The sequence below is a fragment of the Temnothorax curvispinosus genome, unplaced genomic scaffold, assembly GCF_003070985.1.
Source record: "Temnothorax curvispinosus isolate PA1 unplaced genomic scaffold, ASM307098v1 QBEX01015436.1, whole genome shotgun sequence".
In the NCBI taxonomy this organism is placed as follows: Eukaryota; Metazoa; Arthropoda; class Insecta; order Hymenoptera; family Formicidae; genus Temnothorax; species Temnothorax curvispinosus.
In genome coordinates this window covers 360,914-376,400 of record NW_020225216.1, presented here as the reverse complement: position 1 = coordinate 376,400, position 15,487 = coordinate 360,914, and the positions used below count along the sequence as shown (strand labels likewise).

The 15,487-nt window shown below is 37.7% G+C and overlaps 2 protein-coding genes across 6 annotated transcripts in view; one reads left to right on the top strand and one right to left on the bottom strand.

Moving 5' to 3' along the window:
• Positions 1-14,687, bottom strand: part of LOC112465703 (putative uncharacterized protein DDB_G0282133) — a 23,006-nt gene extending 8,319 nt beyond the window's left edge. Inside the window, exons 1-2 of the mRNA XM_025033393.1 lie at positions 14,494-14,687; positions 3-152 (exon numbers count right to left, since the gene is read on the bottom strand). Of these exons, the coding sequence (XP_024889161.1) occupies positions 3-152; positions 14,494-14,514 (171 nt within the window). The 5' untranslated portion in view covers positions 14,515-14,687. The remainder of the gene's footprint in view (positions 1-2; positions 153-14,493) is intronic.
• On the top strand, positions 159-14,310 carry LOC112465704 (pickpocket protein 28-like). 5 transcript variants are annotated; one of them, XM_025033395.1, is made up of 13 exons: positions 159-1,211; positions 6,190-6,592; positions 6,754-6,866; positions 6,925-7,062; positions 7,746-7,949; positions 8,084-8,195; positions 8,359-8,507; positions 8,606-8,807; positions 9,676-9,946; positions 11,330-11,444; positions 11,527-11,652; positions 12,853-12,944; positions 13,020-14,310. In XM_025033395.1, the coding sequence occupies exons 2-13, from the start codon at positions 6,266-6,268 to the stop codon at positions 13,199-13,201; spliced, it is 2,031 nt and encodes a 676-aa protein (XP_024889163.1). In that variant the 5' UTR covers positions 159-1,211; positions 6,190-6,265; the 3' UTR covers positions 13,202-14,310. The 5 variants fall into 5 exon arrangements, with proteins under 5 accessions (XP_024889163.1, XP_024889164.1, XP_024889165.1 ...); XM_025033396.1 differs by lacking the exon at positions 159-1,211 and adding an exon at positions 5,403-5,942; XM_025033397.1 differs by lacking the exon at positions 159-1,211 and having other exon boundaries at positions 5,403-6,592; positions 6,937-7,062.
• Positions 14,688-15,487: the final 800 nt, after the last annotated feature.

Sequence of the window (15,487 nt, the reverse complement as noted above, 5' to 3'; positions counted from 1 at the left end):
TTATGAGTAATCTTAATTACCTCCCACATCGTTTCCATTTCCTCCCTCATCTCGTCGGTAAAAAAATTATCCTGCTCCCCATCGTTAACTTTTCGCTCCTCATCCTCTTTTCGCTTTCTAGTCCTGCACGACATTTTGCCTATAACAAATGACTGAATCATTTTATTAATAAGTAAAAATCAACAATATAAAATTAAATAAACTGCGATTTACGCGTCAATTTGATTTCGTCGAGATAAATGTATGTACATTGTAAATAATATAAGAAACTGTAATTAATTTTAAATAAAAACTAATTTTTACTTAAATTTTTTTTATGTCGCGAGTTAATTATTTGCCTTATTTACAGGCTGGCCTAGATCCACTACACTTTTTCTAATTCAATTCGATATGATTACTAATTATACGATGTCAAAGTAGGAACGTAATAAACTATCACAGTTGACTGTTATCAGAATATCATAATTCCATGAGTAATATCGCGCCGTTAATTGTACCGATAGAATCACGTGTGTATTTAAAAAGCGCGTCGTCTCTCGTCACTCATGTATAATCATTATCGTCGCTTATGACATCGTCGTTGCAGAACAAACGCCGGTGACCTAATATCGCCCGTTATGTACAAAGAGTATTTATCTGGAAAAAGCCCGACCTTGCCGCCGCTCGCGGCAAGGTCCCCCTATTTAAAGCACGCAGGTCGTATAATTAGTAGTTATATATTCCGTTCAACTCCTCCGTAAAATTCCTCTCGACGGTTTTGCATTATCGTAATCAACGTGAATTATTCAGCTGTTCTTTTCGTAAAATGTTTTGATCATTTATCATTGACCAGTTCTATGAATAAAAGATTAATTAATCGCTCCGGCGCGCGTGATCGATGTATTCCGCGTCGTCAAATCAATTTCGTCGAATCAAGGTGTGACGAAAAATTGTCCGATTACCGATGTCTATCCGGCAAATTGCTTTCGCTGCCAAACGTCCGCAATTTCATAGACAGGCGTATCATTGCCGCCGTCGACCACCCCGGCAAACATCGAGGGGGACATTTCGCTCGAGATACGAACGTCAGCCGGTCGCGCGACTCGCGTAAGGTGCCGCATGCCGTGCCGTTGAACATCGATAAGGATAACACGAATGTTTGCCTTGTAATTACGCTGAGACGCGACGATCCATCAGAGGGGGCAGTCACGAAACATTTCCACCGCAGACAAGTCTGTAACCACTCTATAACTCTTGTCTTGTTATGCACGACGATGGAAAATTGCGTGAGGCTACCGCGGTGGTTTTCCATTCCATACGCTTTTCTATTGCGTTGTCACCCTCTGCGCCAACATCATTGTGTTTACGATAACGACCTGACTGATCGGCTGTGGACTTTAAAGATGACGGGGAAAGTTCGAACGGGGCGCATTGGGTTTTACGTTATAATGATTATACATTGCAGGGTGTCCCATTACTGCAGGGAGGTCCATACATTAAGGACGTGTTATTGAAGTCATTTAGAATTGAAATTGTTTAATAAATATATGTCCGTAAATGCTTCCTAACAGAACTACAGCCATTGAAAGTCGATGTAGATATTTGAAAAAAGAAAAAAAAAAGATATTTAATTTAACTTGTTTATAAATAACTTAACTTATTTAACTTGTTTGTAAATAAACAAGTTAAATTAAATGTCTTTTTCTTTCCTTTTTCATATATTTATATCAACTTTCAATGGTTGTAGTTCTTATACGGACATATGTTTATTAAATAATTTCAACTCGTTTCAACTTTAAATGACTTCAATAACACGTCCTTAATGTATGGATCTCGAGTCATGAGACACTCTATATGATACGAACTGTTCACATCTCCCATGCTTTTGACGATCGACGTCATTAATTTAATTAAAAAATGTTAACGTATTCTTCGGATATTAAAGTTACGCATTGCATACAGATTATTTAATAATTTCAATTTAATAATGTAATTTGTAATATCATATAACAAGCATGATGGTACACGATTGAATGATTAAATCAATAAATACATTATTAAATTAAATCAAAACGTCACAATTTACAACTAATTTAATAATATCATTTGTAACGCAATTAATTTCATTATGATATCAATTTAATAATTCAATTTAACAGTACAAATTCTATTTTCGAAAGGCAAAACAGCGCAGAATAGAAGGAAATTCACGCGCACGACCGCAGTGACGCGAGATAAGCTTGCTCGCGGACGCGGACGTTTTTATTAATTAACGTCACCCTTGCTTATAAGGATAGTGATCGCGCAGAGCGAGGAAAGCTCCGTCCCCGTTACGTTGCGGTTAAAATATAACGCATAACAGCCCATAATCGCGCGACAATATGCGCTTTTGCACTTCCTGATTGATCTATATCCTGTGCTTTGCATCGACACGCGATCGATGCGATTTGTAACGGCGATTGCAAATCGCCATATACATTGTAATGACGCGCGCGAAGCAATGTGATGCACCATTACGGCACATTTTTTTCCTTTCTCTTGCGCGCGTTATCGTAAACAGAATGATGGCCTTTCCGCCCCCGATCAACGGGGGAAACTTTCGTTTGGTCGTTCAGTGCGCGATTTAAATGAGGAAAAACCTGAACACAATATAAAAGTACAGGCAATAGGAACAGGGAATAATATCCGTTTCTACCAATGCAGATTAATTTTGATCTTGGTTTAACTTATCTTTTATCTTTCTCTAATTTTAAGAACTAGAAGAAGATGAAAAGTAAGTTAAATCGCGGTTAAAGTTAATCTACTTTGGTAGAAATGGACATAAGACAAGCAATAGAAATAACCACATTTCAATTTATCTTTCTGGTAAGCAGAGATGGACATGAATGACATTCCATCATTGGCGATTGATAAATAAAAATGTATTCATAATTCGCCTTTTAATTAAATAATGAATAAAAAATTATTCATTATTCCCCTTTCCATTAAATAATAAAATATATAAGAAAAATTATTCGTTATTTGGCCACTCGTAAAAATAAAAATTTACTTGTTATTTGATTCATTTCGAATAATGAGTAAAACTATTATTTTTATTTATTCTACAAATTCTGAATAATAAATAAAAGTTATTTTATAACTTTTGTTTTTAACATACAATTAAGTTGGCAATAATTAGGCGAATTATGAATACATTTTTTTCTTTAATTTTTTGTTATTGAAATAAAAAATTAGTGAATAATGCCCATCCCTGCTAAAAACTGTAATATTAACGCAATGGAATATGAAATAGGCAATAGAAATAAAATTTATGCAACACGTGCATGGAAAGTGCCCCATTACGCACGCTACGCGTGCGTGATAGACCACTTTCCAGGCACTTGCCACATAAAATAGGGAGTGTAAGTCGTGTGTAAAGATGAAAATTCTCGGGTGCGGAGTTTACGACACTTGTTACACAAATAACTATTCTGACGCGTTAGATTTCTGTTTTCTATTGCCTGTAGTACGCGATTAATCACCAGTGATTCAGTTTTATCATAAGTTGAAACATGATTATTTTTGTTGCCTGTGTTATTCCCTATTCCTATTGCTTGTACCTTTCTATTGTGTTCAGACCTTAATCCCTTCGTTGGCATTGACGCAATAGTGCGTCAAATTAATCGGTGCCCTGTGTGGCATTGACGCAATAGTGCGTCAATTTTTTTTTCCTATAACTTGCTCCGATTTGGCATCCAAGTCTTACACGGGGGTTTTTGGGGTCGCTGATTACAAATCTGAATTCAAAATTTGCAAATTCAAAATGGCGGATCCAAAATGGCGGATAAAAATGCAAAAAATTACTTGATTGGGATGAAATTTGCCATTTTGAATTTTCGAATTTTAAGTTCAGATTCGTAATCAGGGGCCCTCAAAAACTCCAGGGTACAAATTTTTAGGATAAAAAATTTTCCTGCCATTTTGGGCGCTTTTTGTCGAATTCTCTCTGCCAACGAAGGGGTCGGGTAAAATTATCTCCGCGATCGAATGTTCATGTCCGATGTCTCGTTACCTTGAGAAAAATGTGCTCTTCTCCGCGAATGCATCCCTCCTTTTCTCTATCTATACCACATCACGGCATCACGACGGACTCGTGATCGTAAATACCGAGGGCAATTTGAAGGATCTAACAATAAGTAGAGCGTCGGATCGTATCGAAAGGATGTGCACTCGATTACTGAGAAAAAAAGTGGCACGCCACTTTTGTGTACTCGTTTATGTTAAACGAGATATCCCGCACATGAGAGAACAGATATTCCAGAGAGATAAGCCACGCTTATCAAACGTTTTACAGCCGTAATTTTACAAACGTAACTGTACTTTCACGCGACGTTTATTGTCTTTTCCCACGTCAATGTATAAAAATGCCGCGCTGGGGATAATCGGATAACGACTGACTCAAAGAGGTTCTTGTGGTGTAAGCACATTATGGCGAGATAGATACGATTCTGCCGCGGTCGCCGTATGGAAAGAACGGTTTTGCTGAAGTAAAGAAAAATTATAGTAGGTCGTTGAAGTATGATGATAATGCTGTAAAAAATTTTGATCATGATGAATCATTTTAACAATCATCAGTTTGAGTGTTCTACATAATAACATAATTATTTTGATGGTGCAACAAAATTATGGTAAAAGTTTACAATAACTTACACAGCTCGGATTACTTTGACCTTGACATATGTTGTCAAGGACATAATACTGAGTAACTTTTCCTTATAACTTAGTCGGCGGTCGCTGCTTATTAAAAAGTTATAAACAAAAAAAGTTTGAAAAATATAGCAGCTATTTTGAGTATTGGAAGGCATAAATGACTAATATATATGTCAAAATAGTTCACGCATACACTTTTCACGCGAACCGAGGTTCACCCACACGCCCCTGCTTTCGGGGGAAATGCGGTAGCCCCGAAATAGTTCACGCATATACTTTTCACGCGAACCGGAGGTTCATCCACACCCCCCCCCCTGCTTTCGGGGGAGGTGCGGTAGCCCCGAAATAGTTTACGCATGGGTTAGTTGACGCGTTTTAAACAATTAAATACTGTTAAAGCGCGTCATCTAACCTATGTAGATTAGTGACGCGCTTTAAACAGTTAAATACTTGTAAAGCGCGTCATCTAACCTACGTATTTTCCAAACTTTTTTTGTTAATAACTTTTTAACGAATAATGAGCAACGGCTAAAACCTTCTGAAGGTCACTCGGGGTCATGACCTTGACAACATATATCAAGGTCATTGAAATCGGTGTGAGGTCGCCAAACTTTTTTTTGTTAATAACTTTTTAATAAAAAGCAACCGCCGGTTAAGTTATAAGGAAAAGTTACTCAGTATTATGTCCTTGACAACATATGTCAAGGTCAAAGTAATCCGAGCTGTGTAAGTTATTGTAAACTTTTACCAAAATTATTTTCAGATCTGTATCTAGCTAAATTTTTAAATACTTCAAGAAAATTGTTCTTTCCGTACGTATAGGTACTTTCCACAGTTTATGATTCGTCAGAAATTTTCTTTAGAAAAAAAAATTAAATTCAAAGATCTATCGAAGAATCTGTTCATTAGAGTCAAATCTGACTCTCTATGTTCCTCCACAAGAAGTAAAATAACGTAATTTAGAGTCGCAATCGCCACGTTTATGTCGGTTGTTTGCGATCTTATCTCTCGTTAGTACAACAATGTTAGAATAACAATAATATTCTTTTATCTGGAAGATCATGAGTGCGCACACGCACATGAGCACAAGGGTCTACGAGGCTTACGAGTGTCGTATCGCCAAAGTTGGAAGGACACTCGCCACTATTGTGACACTTCAGTCAGCTGTCGGCCGTCTTGGGGGGTAGTTTGGAAAAGTCACGCGACAGAAGGAGCTTCTTCCTGATTAGGCGACAGTATTACCCGACGAGATTCACGATAAACGTTCGCCTTTCGTACGATAAGGAAAATTGCTATGCAATAAATAACATTAATTAATACTAATGTAGGATTTAATGCTAATCGAAAAAAAAGAAATGTTTTTGTCAATTATTAAAATCTTTTATGCGATAAAATTCTCGGTTAAAGGCGTGATCGCGTGATGAAAGATCGTCGATCTACGTAATCAGAAAAGGAGAAAGAAACGCAAATGCAAGCAACATTCTTTTTTTTCCAAATTTACCGAACTAAGCGATTTAATAGGGCCTGCGTTAAGAGATAAAATCATCGAACGAGTTGAACGACATCGCAATGAATCAAGAGAGAGAATGATCGTGAAATGGAGGATTCTTCGGAGCGAGAGAAGAAGAGGCCGACCTTCAACCTGTGGAACGACGCGCAAATTTTAACGCATCTTACCTCGAATGTCGACCGAGCGCCCGATTACGTCCGCATGAAGATATTCAATGCGCCCGTGATGCCGTCGCGAACCTACAACCGCAATTCCAATGAGAATTATTACAACACCGCCGATAGAGCGTCGCTTGATTATCTAAAGACCAGCAACGACGCCATCCCGTCGTACTCCGTTAACACCGTGCACCTGCAGAATCCCTACAGGCCGCCCCAACGATTGGAAGGATTCGCGTCTCGCGATCACACGAAGGTAAGATTAACACCCGGGAAGTCTCTGAAATCAATTCCGCGCGAAGAAGTTGAACGCCGCGAAAAGAGTGTCAATGCGTATCTCGACGCGCTACCAATCGAAGATAAAACATGAGTAGTACGAACAAACATATCTTGATATAAGCGTATAATTATGCGTAGGGTATTTATCGGTCGCAAGATTTCACCCTGAGATCGAGATACAACAATCTGTTCGCAAAGAAGGAATCACCCGCTAACAAAAACAATGATCAAGCGAACGGAAAAACGGAAAGGTAGAGGTCCCTTTAATTAATATATAAATGCCAATAATATATCATCTATCCAAACTAGTATTGCTCTTAGATCGAAAACTGGGAAGAAGCATGAAAGATGCACAGAGATCAGTGAGCTTGCCAAGCAGTATTGCTCGTACAGCACCCTTCACGGTTTGCGTTACGTCGGTGACTCAGGATTGTCAATCGTAGAAAGGTATAAAGTTCTCTGTCTAATAAATTCTAAAATTTGCATAAGGGGTTCTTTCATTTTGGGCATTTTCGAGTCTCAAGTTCCACAAAACAGAGATCGTAATTTTCCAACAATTGGGTTCTCAAGTAAAATTTTTTTATTAAGCGGTATCCATAATTAATGTAGAGAATCTAAGCCGATTTTTAGTACTTTTTGAATTTAAAAAAAAAAACCTAAATTTGAGAAAGTTATAGCTTTCTAAAGTTTCTTTGATGACGGCAACTTCAAAAGATTTCGCAACAACATTATGACGTCACGCACATTTTCGTGTACTATATTTTCTTCAATTTTGAAGATATTGCAAAAATTCAAAAAGTTTACAAAGAAAGTATGCCATGATCTATCAGAATATACTGTTGGGTAAAAGTCGGTTAAAGACCGAATTATTAAAACACAATTTTCAATGTAATATAGAATTAATAATTATAAAATACATGTATATGCACATTATCTATGTATATTAAAAAATATATATTATATACTTCTATCTAGAGTTCGACCGAAATAATCTTGTTTAATTTTGACCGAAACCGAAACCGAAAACCAAAAACATAAGGCATAATTAATAAATGAGTCATCAGTTATAAGTATTTGCTTTACAGAATTTTACATAAATGTTTTAACACTAGATGCATCTTTTATTGCAGAATATTTTGGATAATCTCGTTCACTACCGCGCTAACAGTGGCCATATATTACATTTGTTATCTCTATCAGAAATGGAACGGAGCTCCCATCATTATTTCTTTGAGTCCCGATCCGATTTCCCTTAATGAATTTCCGTTTCCCTCTGTAACAATATGCAACATGAATAAAGTGAAAAAGACGGAGGCAAAACGGATCGAGCGTGGGTAAAGTGTGCATTAAATCTAACTTATTACTCTATAATAATCAGTAATTATTATAATAAATAAATACCATCGCCAAAAATAATTATTAAAAAATATATATAAAAAAGAAATTTTCACGATTTTCTTTTTGTTAGGCTCGATGAATTGGATAAGCTATTAATGGAAGATATTTGCAATTCGGAAAGCAACGTAACTTACGAGCAACAGACTGTAGACTGGGACAGGATGCTACGGTTTATGATCAATGTACATAGCTTCATTTCGTACACGCATTTGATATATACCGAGAAAAATTAATTATACAATAATTATAAGAACTAAAGTCATGTCTTTCAAAGTTGACGAGATTGAAATTATCTTAAATTACGTTGTTGGAAAATGATTCTATTTCTTCATTTCTTTGCTCAAGGTATCCCAACCGTGCACAGACATGTTATATTACTGCCTTTGGCACGGGAATCAGACCGATTGCGAAAGGATTTTTAATCCTACCATGACCGACGAGGGCATTTGTTGTAATTTCAACTCGGTGACCAAGAAACATCTCTTCTATAACGCGTGAGTGAAGTGTGATCAGCTAAACTCGCATAGTTGTGAAATTGATGAATACGAGCCAAATATAGTCCATGACTGAAAATCTGCTAACGGGATTTCAGACGCGACTGGCCCGACCTGAATATAACGTATCCATCCGAGAGCGTTGATTGGAATGCTGAAAAGGGATATGATGCGAGTATGTCAGCGGATGTTATACCATGGAGACCTTATGGTGCTGGACTGATTTACGGCTTGACTTTGGCTCTTGATGTTGATATGAATGAGTATTATTGTTCGTCGACTGCCGGCGCGGGCTTTAAAGTGAGTCTTACGTAATAAAAACTCTTCTTTTTATTTTCCTTTTTGCCCTCTCGTAGGTGAGAGCTTATCAAAGGGCGATTTTGGAAACATTCTCTTAGGAAAATAGTTAATGTACAACAAGTCTCTCTCTCTCTCTCTCTCTCATTCTGTTTAAGATTGCTTAAACGGTTCTAACGATAGCGAAGTCGAAAATACAAATTAGCGTTTCAGCACGGCAATTGCGAGCACCGAGACTTGAGCGTTATCGCCGTGACTTTCGCCGTGACGATCAAATGAGTAAACAGTGGAGACAAGGCATTCTTTGTTCGCTTTGTTTCCTCTGTTTTCTGTTTATAATTGTCGATCGCGCATCTCTCGGGGACTTCTCTCGGAGAGGCGTGTATCGAAAGGTCTCGAATTTGCGAGAAGCCCCCGAGAGCTTAAAGAGACACGCGCCCCTGGCAACGGGGCCAGTCGCTCTCTGCGTTCCGAGTTGCCGCTGTCAATAATTCGAGTTGCTTGCTCCGTTTTCTTTCGCGCGCTTAGTACTTAGAGTTGCTCGCTCTTTCGCTCGCTTAACTTTCGCTCTTACGCTTTCGCGACACGATCTCTTCCTTCGTTATAATTGCGATTCAGCTCTTGTAAATAGTGTAAATAGACAAATAAACTGTGATTGTCCGTTAACTCGGCGTTTTGACTGTCTCCTCCTATCCGCGGTTCGTGTCCTCGCTCGCGCGCGCGGTCCGCTTTCGAACACATTCTCTCTTGTTAAAATTTAAGTTTATGAATTGTCAGGCATCGACTGATCTTATAGAATCCTTTTTACAATGATGTAACGTCACTCCCCGATAAAATGACGATACTAAACGATATGATCACAATATTGCAGATGCTGCTCCATAATCCTGTGGAGACACCGAAAGTCGCTGATTTCTCGTTCGCGATCACGCCGGGCGAGGAGACCCGAGTGATCGTACGGCCGCGAATATCGACCGCCAACCCAGCAATAATTTCCATACCGCAAAGGAAGCGGAAGTGCTTCTTCACGGCCGAAAGAAAATTGCGTTATTATCGGACGTACACGCAGAGAAACTGCATTCTGGAGTGCGAGGCGAATTTCACGCAGCAGCTCTGCGACTGTGTACAGTACTACATGCCAAGTAATTATCATTAACCTTTTACTTTTAATAAATTTATTAGATCTATTTAGATCATATTTCCTAAATAAGAATATTTAGTGCATCTAACAAATACGCCATACGTCATTAAAGAAAAAAATTTTTCGAGTTTAAGTTCAAATATTACAGAAGAAATATCTCGATCTCTGATGTAATTTGAGAACAAACAAATGAGGCCTGAGGCCAAAAATAACGTCATCGTTAAAACTATTGTCACATGTATGCTAAAATTGTCTAATTAACGGTGGTGAAGTGGTGAGAAATTAAGGATGTATATCGCTTAAGTAAAAATAGAGGGATGAAGGTTACAGAGATTGTGCACTTATATATCCCAAAAACCTGTGTTAAAGCGATCGACCCGTTTAAAAGTTATTAACTTTTTAATTTCGTATGAATTCTTAATGAAAGATTAACAGGTTATCAAATATAAAAAAAAAAATAGAGAACAATTCTTGAGAAAATTACCGTGTATAGAGGATACATTGACACAGATTCTCAATAAATTTCACGATGATTCACTGACTAGTTTTTGAGAAAAGAAATAAAAACTGCAGCACTCTCACAGATCTTAGCGTTCGACCCTAAAAACACGGCAACGTCGCATTGCGAGCTCGGTAACTATATATGTTTTTCACATTTTTGTTGCCGGTTTCCGATATTTTCAGCCCATGTTTATATACGGCCTCTGATGTCTCATTTGCCTTTATACCTTAAAAGTAGGTTTTTATTACATTTCAACATTTTTTAATCTCACTACTAACCTCCCTTTTCTCAGCATCTCTTAATGATGTAAAGGGTACTACTGGTCGGGCGTTCAGAGGAGCCAACAGTTAAAAGTAATATCAACAGTGAGGTGTTGCCACGTCTTCTTGTATTGTTCGCTCGATATTTTTTCTTTTTATTTTTGTATTCAGCGTATTTATTTACCTTTTATAATAATATTTTATACTATTGCGTGATATTTTTGATTATATTTAATCGTTACTTTCTGTCTTTATCCAAATTATATAGGTATGTATAATTTTTGTTTCTAGCAATTGGATTCAGGCAAGATTCCCAGCCAAAAGTTTTGAACATCTATTAAGTATATTTACAAAAGCAATACGCTGCCAGTAATTATAAAAAATATGGTTAAAATCACTAAAATCAGTAATATTAATGTCCTTGTTATGATATGCAATAGTAGTCAACCGTTAAAGTATGCATACAACCGATATATATTAGATTTCTCAGATTACTATGCTTTTTGCTGGGAAGGTATACGTGATACATCCTTAAAACAGACCTTTCATAATACGGCGAGATTTATTTTAATTTTCTCGTCCATCTACTAGAACCATCTACTAGACCATCTATTATTTGCAGAATCATCAAACACGCCAATTTGCGGCAAGAAAGACGAACCATGCGCTAAACGTGCCAGACGAGCTATGGAAGTCAAGCTCTATGACGAGGATTTGACGAGCAACATTACGAAGATGTGAGTTTATTTCTCAGAGTTATGCCTTTTTCTAGAGAGGTCAAAAACAGCGTGGTCATTCACAAACTTTCGTTCCTCGCAGACCAAGCTGCAATTGCTGGCCAGGCTGCTTCGAGATCAGTTACAGGGTAGAGCTCTCGCAAAACAAACTGATACCGAACTTCCAAATCGACAAACGATATATGAAGAAAGACATAAATTACTTCACGTAATAAAACTAATTATAAAAGCTTTAACTTAAGGTGATTGGGCCATGTACCATATGAGTCAATATAAGGCCTAAAATTTATTTTAAGAAAAACCATTTTTATGGATATATTCTAGACACTTGTATAATTACTGATTTTATAATGTAACTTTTCATTCGATGACGTATCAATTTATCTACTGATAAATGTAAACAGTTCAAGATTTGACTTCAGTTGACATTCGTACAAGAGAAATGTCGCGACATTGCATCTCTTCGCTGTAGGCAGCTATCATGCCAGTGCCATGTGTTTGAGTGAGGTTATGTATTGTGTTTATGTTCAAAAATAATGGAAGGTAACAAACAATTTCGATAACGGGAGATTTGCTTGCAAAAGAATAGTGCTGTGGAAAGAAACACTACACGGCGCGGCGTTGCCACATGTCCACGTCGCGTACAGCTGATCGAAAGGCCGACAAGAAACGCGACGATTCATCAACTTTTGATTGAATTTTTGGCCTTATTACACGTCAACGTCGTTTTGTCTTATACTTAACAAGTGCTAGAAGAATCAAATAATGTTATTTTCAGTTTTTTGAACTTGTTTCTTTACAGACAGTGAATGAACTTCTCGAAAAATGTATGTTTTCGGTACAATTTCCCATAAAACCTATTAAAAATGCCAACTTTGAGATTTAATATCTCAAAAACTAGACGTCAGATCTTCTCAAAATTGCAAATTTAAGCGTATTTAGGTTTTTTTTATAACATATATTTAATTCGGATTTTTTTCTTTGACATGCTCTGATGGCCCAATCACCTTAATAGCGGCGGATACTCGTTGACGCGTGTAAGAGGTGCAACAGGTTGACATTCAGATTCTAGGGTACACGGTGTCCCGACAAAACACTTAAGTATAATTAGACTTTATCCTTACAAATTGTCATAAAAATTTCAATTTAAATTCAATGCTAATCGATGCAAATTACGATACTTCCTTGTTTTCTCTAAAAAAAAATCAAACGCAGGTTAAGAAAGATCTGTCGTTGAATTAGGATTTATTAGGACACCCTGTACGTTATTCTCATCATGTCCGGCTCTTACCACGACTTGCCTACTTACAGGCGCCTTCGTAGTAAATTCACAATATCGCATATCTTTTTCTTTCTTTTATGTAATTTACAACATCTTACAATTCGAATCTTGCAATTTTTAATGTAGGGAAAACATGGCAGTGGTTCATCTGTTCTTCGTGGACTCCCAATTCACGAAATACGTAAAAAACGAGCTCTTCGGATTCATTGAATTTCTGTGTAAGTATCTGTAAGCGAGTATGATTAAAAGTAGTATGATTAAAAAGAAAAAGAAATCATAAATTCAATTTACAGCGAGTACGGGAGGCTTGCTGGGTCTTTTCATGGGTTTCAGTTTTTTGTCGTTTATGGAAATACTGTATTTTTCAACTATACGAGTGTGGTGCCGCTTAATCAATCGCCGGGAATATCGGAGACCCACCGTGACACATCCTATAGACGACAACAAAAAAGTGATCTATCCGTTCAGGAATTGAATTAAGTGTAGATATCACGTAAATAGCGATCTAGCAGGTGAAGTGTATCGCCGGAAGTTTGAGTATATTACTATTAATGGAGTACTAGTATTTATATGTGAATATTAATTCAACCGTCCGAGAACTGCTTGCAGCAAAGTTATATTAGTATTTTAATCAATCTTTATTAACTTCAGTTTATGCCAAGAAGTGGACCTGATTTACAAAATAACTCACTCATACCTTCCACGCAACCTTAATATTTATAATTCTACCTACTTTTCTTTACTCTAGCTTCTTTCTCCTTCCACAATTGTTTCAATACTTTTCCTTATAGCCCTATCTATTTCATCATTTCATATTTTATCTATTATTTCTTCTTTATTTCTTCCTAATTTTATAAGCCAATCTTTGGTAAACTCACAATTCTCTGCATAGTGGCTAATGGTGTCCCTACCTTTTCCACAAAATACACATAACCGAGCACATAACTTTTCATCCTCTTCTAACTATAATATTTATTTCCTTCCTCCAGCAAAATTATTAATATATAGTTCTAATTTCTTGCTAGAGATGTCCGTGATCACCGACTCCAGAATTAACGATTTTCCAAATTACTAATTTGGAAATTACTAACTAGAACGAATTTAATCTTTGGAATGAGTTAATTATGTGTGTTTGTAAAGATAAATCAATTTCTGGATTAAAAAGATTTCAATATGAAAAGAAAGTTGTAAAATATACTACATTTTGACCTCTCTCTCTACAAAATTTTAATTCTACTTTTTAAATGTCAAATAAACATCATCTTTCGCAATTGTGTGCTGCGAGTTTCTTGGCCACGTGTCGTCGACACATATATCAAGTCATATCGGTGACGACGGTGACCGATGTAACGATCGACAGGTGAAACTTTCAAGGTTTCGAGACACGGAGAGACGTGAGGACAGTCGCGTTGTCAGCGTTCTCAGTTCTCACTGCCGTGAGCGACGAGCGGCGGATAAGGGTCATTTTCGCGTGCTTATGGTACGGGAATCTCGTCATTTCCGTCATTCCCGTCTCGCGTAGGTATCCGGCGTCAATCGCGGGATGGGTTAACAAATCGCGGAGCGACGCGGCGAGCTTCTTGTTGACGGAGCGACCGTCTTGTTGACGGAGAGGCCGGAGCTCGCTGTCGATTCGCAGCCGCGGCTGCGGCTGTCAACTCGGCCGAAGCGTCGTGAGATCGAGCCCGAATCGGAGAAGTCGCGCGACACGCCAAGGGACCAGTCGTCTCGGTTCTCGAAGGAGCTCCGCCTCCATCTCGCGGTTACCTTTGCTCTGCTCGTTCCCATTTACAATGGTGCGATCCTCGGCGACGATCGGGCGAACGGCATCGTGAAAATTCCAAGCACGTTGAAAATTCCAAGTGAGACACACCACAACGTGTACCCTCGTCGTCGAAGCGTGAGATTACACCGACGTGACCGACGGTCGCGATGACGCCATGACAGTCTCAAGCCGACGGTGCACGACTATGTACATACATACGCGGATCAGCGAACGGAACGACCAATCGCGACCCGACAGTTTGAAAGTGGCCGCCTGACGTTCTCGGTCGCGATTGGACGATATGCTCGCTGTTCGAATCCTGCTGCTGACTGCTGTTGACGCTCATTTTCGTGTGTACACTCACCCGGTATGTACGCACGCAAGGCCCTGAGGCCTGCGGCCTGAGTGGCCTGAGACGGCTGAGACCACACGGTCTGAGACCAATCGCCAATCGGTTGCCTTGCCATCACGTCGCGATGGATATAGAATTATCTTTTTTAACCATTTAATTTTATATATTATGGCATATTCAGTACAACAAAACTGCATATTTTTTAAAGAAAATAATAATTTATATTTTTTGTTAACAAAAATCATAAATTATTATTTTCTTTTGTTAATAAAAAAACAAATTATTATTTTTTTTCGGAAAATATGCAGTTTTATTTTACTGAATATGTACTACGTTTACGCACCAAAATACACAAAATTGTATAGCCAAATCGGTGAGGAAGCCCCTCTCCTTCATAATTACTGTTTTTAATTATATAATTCTAATGTTTATTTATGTATTTCTAATAGCTATATAAGTTATCTTTTAGATTATATAGAGCGATGCCGATCATGTTTCAATTGTTAACTCAATTCAACCGATAGAATTGTTGAAAACAAAATTTCTAATTGTATATAATTCGTTGTCCTTAAACGAGAAATTAATAATTTTATCTATGTTAATAAAATAGTGCAGATATTACTTGATAAGATTAGTCGTTGATT

Excerpts from the sequence above, each read along its gene's own strand:
- LOC112465704 (XM_025033395.1), top strand. The coding sequence starts at position 6,266 with ATGGAGGATTCTTCGGAGCGAGAGAAGAAGAGGCCGACCTTCAACCTG. Across the intron at positions 7,950-8,083 it reads GCAAAACGGATCGAGCGTGG|GCTCGATGAATTGGATAAGC; the intron begins GTAAAGTGTGCA and ends TCTTTTTGTTAG. Across the intron at positions 8,808-9,675 it reads CTGCCGGCGCGGGCTTTAAA|ATGCTGCTCCATAATCCTGT; the intron begins GTGAGTCTTACG and ends ACAATATTGCAG.